At 44.4% G+C, this 6,000-nt stretch overlaps 1 protein-coding gene across 1 annotated transcript in view; it reads right to left on the bottom strand.

The window, feature by feature from the left end:
• Nucleotides 1–6,000, bottom strand: part of SRPRA (SRP receptor subunit alpha) — a 52,344-nt gene that overhangs the window by 23,645 nt on the left and 22,699 nt on the right. The window contains exons 4-5 of the mRNA XM_068240315.1: nt 2,914–3,011; nt 2,525–2,643 (exon numbers count right to left, since the gene is read on the bottom strand). Of these exons, the coding sequence (XP_068096416.1) occupies nt 2,525–2,643; nt 2,914–3,011 (217 nt within the window). The remainder of the gene's footprint in view (nt 1–2,524; nt 2,644–2,913; nt 3,012–6,000) is intronic.

The raw sequence follows: 6,000 nt of genomic DNA on the forward strand, positions 1-6,000 counted from the left end.
GTCGTCCCCCTTCCCCCTCACCTGTGTCCCCCGTCCCCGCTCCCCCTCAAGCCACTTGTGCAAAAGTTGGTATAATGTATGTAGGCAGCGAGCGAGGAAGCTTACCTTCCTTGCTTCCTCCGCTCGCCGAGCCACTTCCTGCAATGTCGCCCTCCAAAGTATAGAGAGCGGCATTGCAGCAAAGTATAGAGGGCGACATTGCAGGAAGTCAAGTGGCGAGCAGTGGAACGCAAGGAGGGAAGGTAAGCTTCCCCGCTTGCTGCCTACATACAAAATAACAGCTTTTGCACAAGTAGCTGAAGGGGGAGCAGGGACGGGGGACCCAGGTGAGGAGAGCTGTCACCCCAGTCCTGGCTGCTATTCATCCACAGCTGGGCATACGTTTCCGCGAACTGGAAACGTATAGTGCAAAAACGCATTTTTAGGAAAACCGGGGGAAGAAAAAAAACATTTTTAGAAAAACTGATCCGTTTGAATAAGAAAATGGATCCGATCTGCAAGCGGACAAGTGTGGACCTAGCCTTAGAGTTAATGTGCCTTATCAGAGTAGCATAGCGAGCGCTACAAACTTATGCCTGCTAACTGGCAATGATGAGAGCTCCACTCGTTCTGCCCTGAACCCCTGCGGGTCCAATAACTTTAAAAGGACATTATCCCCGCACTTTGATTGGCCCAATAGGCTGCCTGTCAAGTTATCTGGCAAGTGACAGGCAGCCTATTGGGCCAATCAAAGTGTGGTGACAATGTACTTAAAGAGGCACTTAAGTCACAAAAAACAAACAAAAAAAAAATGAGTTTTTGATCGGTGCCCTCGCCGTGTCTCTCCGATCCTCCCGTCCCCGCCGGCGACTACTTCCGGTTTCGCCGTCAGGACCCGACAGGCTGGGAGCGCGAGTCATTTTTCACGTTCCCAGCCACAATATCGCCCCCTATACTGCAGCTGCAGGGGGCTGAGGGACGCCCCAGGTGAGTAAAACTCATATTTTTTTTGTGACTTGAGGTTCACTTTAATGCTGGGTACACCCAATGCGTTTATTCAGTCGATTTTCCCTCCGATCAATTTCCAGTTCGGTTCTGTTATCTTTTCTTATCTATTTCCATTCACTTCTATGAGACATCGATCAGAAAAATGATGGAAAATAAGATCGGACATGTTGGAAATTATCTATCGAACCATCTATCTAACACAAAATTATATGGTGTGTCCCTAAAATTAAAGTGATTGGACTTGCAGGGGCTCAGGGCAGGACGAGTGGAGCTCTCGTCATTGCCAATTAGCAGGCATAACTTCGTAGCGCTCGAAATGCTACTCCGATAAGGCACACTAACTCTGATAAGGCACGCGAACTCTGATAAGGCGTGCCAATTCTGATAAGCCATGTCAACTCTTATAAGGCGCGCCAACCCCGATAAGGCGCGGCAACCCCGATAAGGCGCGCCAACCCCGATAAGGCGCGCCAACCCCGATAAGGTGCAACAACTCTGATAAGGCGCAACAACTCAGATAAGGTGTGTCAACTCCAATAAGGTGTGTCAACTCTGATAAGGCGCGTCGACTCTGATAGGGTGTGCGATGCGATCGATTGGCAACTGCACTATTTTTAACTGCATCGGGCATTACAATATAGCAGAGCAAGTGTGCGTTTGTAGTGTTCCTGTGGTACAGATTTCTACTGAAATTTGACTGAAAATCAGAGTTGTGTTTCAATTAATACAGCTCTTAACACATGCCCTAATAACTTCCTACTTAAAAAACTCCCCACTGACAGGCATATCCCTCACAAAACATAACATAATGACACATTTGTCATCCATAACAGACCATGAGATCTAGGAACCACTGCAACTTTCTCCTCAAATCACAAATACCAGAATTGAATGTATTAGAGGTACTGTATTATTATTATTTAGTATTTATATAGCGCCGACATATTACGCAGCGCTGTACAGTGTATATATATATATATATATATATATATATATATATATATATATATATATATATATATATCTTGTCACTAACTGTCCCTCAAAGGAGCTCACAATCTAATCCCTACCATTGCCATATGTCTATATTATGAAGTGTAAGTACTGTAGTCTAGGGCCAATTTTAGAGGGAGCCAATTAACTTATCCGTATGTTTTTGGAATGTGGGAGGAAACCGGAGTGCCCGGAGGAAACCCACGCAGACACGGAGAGAACATACAAACTCTTTGCAGATAGTGCCCTGGCTGGGATTCAAACCAGGGACCCAGCGCTGCAAGGCGAGAGAGCTAACCACTACGCCACCGTGCTGCAGTCTTGTTTTTGTTTTTTTGTCAATTTAAAAAACTACTTCACTTTTACTGCTTTTGGTAGGTAGGGCAATGTGTCCTACTCACCTATAGCAGTTCTTGAAGTATTATAATAACTTGGATTGATCAAAAATGGTTGAGATAACCACTGGCTAAGGCCTCATCAAAATAGTTCAGAGCAGTTAAGAGTCCTCTATATATACGGTAGATCAGCATCTTGTGTTCCTCACCTATGAGATGATCCTTCATCTTCTCCAAGGCAGGCTCCATATCTTCCTGAGACAGACTTTTAGCCCCCACCAGGCCCTTCAGCATCCCAAACATTCCCCCAAATGCGCTTTTCTTGTCACTGTCAGGAAGAAAGATGTCTTTAGCAGACTGTTAGCCAAATCTACTGTTATCCTTACAGAGTTTTCACATACTAAGCAGGCCTATACAACACATTAATAAGTGGTTTGGATATGAACTGTGAGACAAAGAGGAAACATGACAAAGATAGGGAACAATGCTTGTCTTCATCACACTTACAAACTAAGACATGGGATTATCACTTTATTTAAAGTAACAAGTGTAATGTTAATGTCCTTGTAACTTTAAAGTAAAAACATACTGTAAGTACCTGGGCTTGGTGGGAGCTGGACTTTCTTCTTCTTCTTCTTCATCAGTGCTGCTCTCACACTCCACATCTGGGAGGTTTCCTTTCAATCCACCGGGTCTCTAGAAAAAAAAAAAAAAAAAAAAAAAGGACTATATGACAAAGGTAGCCAATCCACACAAACTGTAATTGCGGGCTCAGCTCCTATTTATTTGAAGTTATCCAGAAAGTGTTCCTTCTAAAAGGAAACCTGAGACTAAAGCAATAAAAGCATTTATACGTACCTGAGGCTTCCTTCAGCCCCTTTCAGGCCATGGGCTCCCATGCTGTCCTCCAGGGCCACTTTGAACCTCCGCTGGCCATCCAGGTAAATCCTCCTGTTGCCCTCAGTCGCATTGTACTGAGCATGCACGTGCCCCTATTGCACTGCCGGAAACGAGAGCCCGATAGGGCTGACAGAGGGAATTAACAAAGAAGGCCAGTGGAGGATTGAAGCGGCTTGGGAGAATGGCAAGGGAGCCTACGGGTTGAAGGGAGGTGGAGGAAGCTCATTTTTTTTTGGGGGGGGGGGGGGGGGGGGGGAGGGTGGTCTCAGGCAACTTAATGATTCACTAGATCAACATGAAGGCTTAAACAGATATTTTAACTGATAGTTCAGATATAGGCAGGGAATAATGGTGTGAGCCATCCCTTTGATTCTTATAGCTTCTTGTAGTTTCAGTAGTGAGCGCTCCCTGTCAACGATCCCCATCGTTGAAGGTGATCAAGCTGACGTTCCTGGAATTTTTTATTATTTTTCAAAATGAATACCTGATAAATCCCAAGATTTTGAACCACCCACGACTGTTGCCGTAGGTGCAGACCTGGGAATCCATAAATCTCACCATCATAACTCTACAGTATTTTCTAAACAATGAAAAGACAATATTTCTCAGTTACTGTCTTTATATTCTCAGATAACTATAGATTTGCTAATATTCATCTTTCATTAAGTTTTATGTAGATTTTACACAGTGTCTCCTTTTTTGGTTTGGAGTACAAATAGAGCTGTGCTTACTTTTAAAACATGTTACATTTAATGAAAACTATCTATCCTTATTATAGTTGGTTACATTTGATAGCGGGGACTGACAATTTCTTGTGTTTCCTATTTACACTAGACCTAGAGCAAAACTATAACATAATATACTCAACAAGAAGATCCAGCATGAATGTAGCCATGCTTGTGGATTACTACACAAGCTCATTTCACAACTGTAGTTAAGTGCTCATCTTATCTTAATCCTTTCCCTGCCAGCCGATTTGTCCTAAACGCGAACATCTATTGCCAAGCAGTTTTTAGACATTTTGCACTCATTAGGTTTACTTAGGATTTTTGACAAGAAAACCTACATGAAATAGCAGAAATTATAAACTTTTTTGTTGTTGTAATGAATTGGGCTTGAACACTGAAACAAAATGTTGTACTTTTCACTTTTTGAGTGATATATGTATTAAAAAAAAAAAAATTCTGTTGTGTTTTTTTTCAAAGGAGAATTACTTTTACTGACAAAAATGTTACGGTTTGTAAAAGCCCTGACGATCTTATATCCAACGATATAAGATATACTGCCAGTACGGTAGACAGATGTAGGTGCAACCAGTATAGTTGGCCAGGTATATGTGCCGCCAGTACAGGCAGCCAGGTATAGGTGCAGCAAGATATAAGTGATCTGGTCAGTATAGAGAAAAGAAAAAAAGAAAAAACCCGCAGGGTACCAGGAGCCCTTATGGTGTGTTATCCTTGGTTAAGGAGATAAGATTTAAGAGTAAATATACTCACAAATGTAGGTTGCTAAAGGCAACCATTTGTAACGGCGTGTAGGGAAGTCCCGTCCCCACTCGGTCTTTGTGATCGTTGGTCGCTGCTCCTTAGAAAAAGGCTTCGCTTCTCGAAGGTTGCGAAGAACCCCACGAGTGGGGTAGATACAACATCGTTTTCCGAAGGGGGTAGGAGGCGCCCGTATAGTGTATAGGATATACACTATAGGATAGTTTGGCGCCCAGGCTATCCTGACCTAACCTAAGCACCTGTCATTGACCTGAGGAAGCGGCTTGGACCGCGAAACGCGTTGTCTTTTGTGCTAAAATAAACCTTCTTAACCTTTTATCAAGTGGAGTTTCTTGGTCTAAAGAGTACACCCAATACACTATACGGGCGCCTCCTACCCCCTTCGGAAAAAGATATAAATGACACTGGGGGAGGGGGGCCAACATCATCCTCCCTCTCCATTGGCCCCCCCCTCCTGTGCCCCCCCTGCAGAGTTGGAGCTGCGGTGTGGTGTGCAATTAACTCACCCCATGCGGTGTCCCTTTTGGCAGCCCGATCTCTGTATGATGTGTAGTAATCACGTGTTATACATGGAAACGGAGTAGAAAGGAGACTGCTGCCGGTGGGGGCACCGCATCAGCAAGTGATCGAGTTAATAACAAACTGCTCCACTGGCTCCATCTCTGCAGGGGGACACAGCAGGGGGGCCCATAGAGAGGGAGAGAGAAATAATGTCAGCCCCCCTTCCCCACATCTCCCAGGCAAAAAACAAAAAGCCCCAAAAAAACAGGGCTGTGGAGTCATTACGAAAATCCACTGACTCCTACTCCTCTAATTTGAATATTACAATTTTGTTGATTGAAAGTATGTAACATGAAATGCATCTCTTAACGGCCAACGTTTAGGAATTTTAAAATAAATCTGAAGTGAGAGGGATATGGAGGCTGCCATATTTATTCCCTTTTAACCTCCCTGGCGTTCTATTAAGATCGCCAGGGCAGCTGCGGGAGGGTTTTTTTTTTATTAAAAAAAAACTATTACATGCAGCCAACTGAAAGTTGGCTGCATGAAAGCCCACTAGAGGGTGCTCCTAATGCGTACTTCTGATCGCCTCCGGCGATCAGAAGTAACAAGGAAGGCCGCAATAAGCAGCCTTCCTTGTTTCGCTTTCCTTGTCGCCATGGCGATGAGCAGAGTGACGTCATGGACGTCAGCCGACGTCCTGACGTCTGCCGACGTCCTGACGTCTGCCGCCTCCGATCCAGCCCTTAGCGCTGGCCGGAACTGTTTGTTCCAGCTGC

Source organism: Hyperolius riggenbachi, chromosome 6, assembly GCF_040937935.1.
Source record: "Hyperolius riggenbachi isolate aHypRig1 chromosome 6, aHypRig1.pri, whole genome shotgun sequence".
NCBI classification, from domain to species: Eukaryota; Metazoa; Chordata; class Amphibia; order Anura; family Hyperoliidae; genus Hyperolius; species Hyperolius riggenbachi.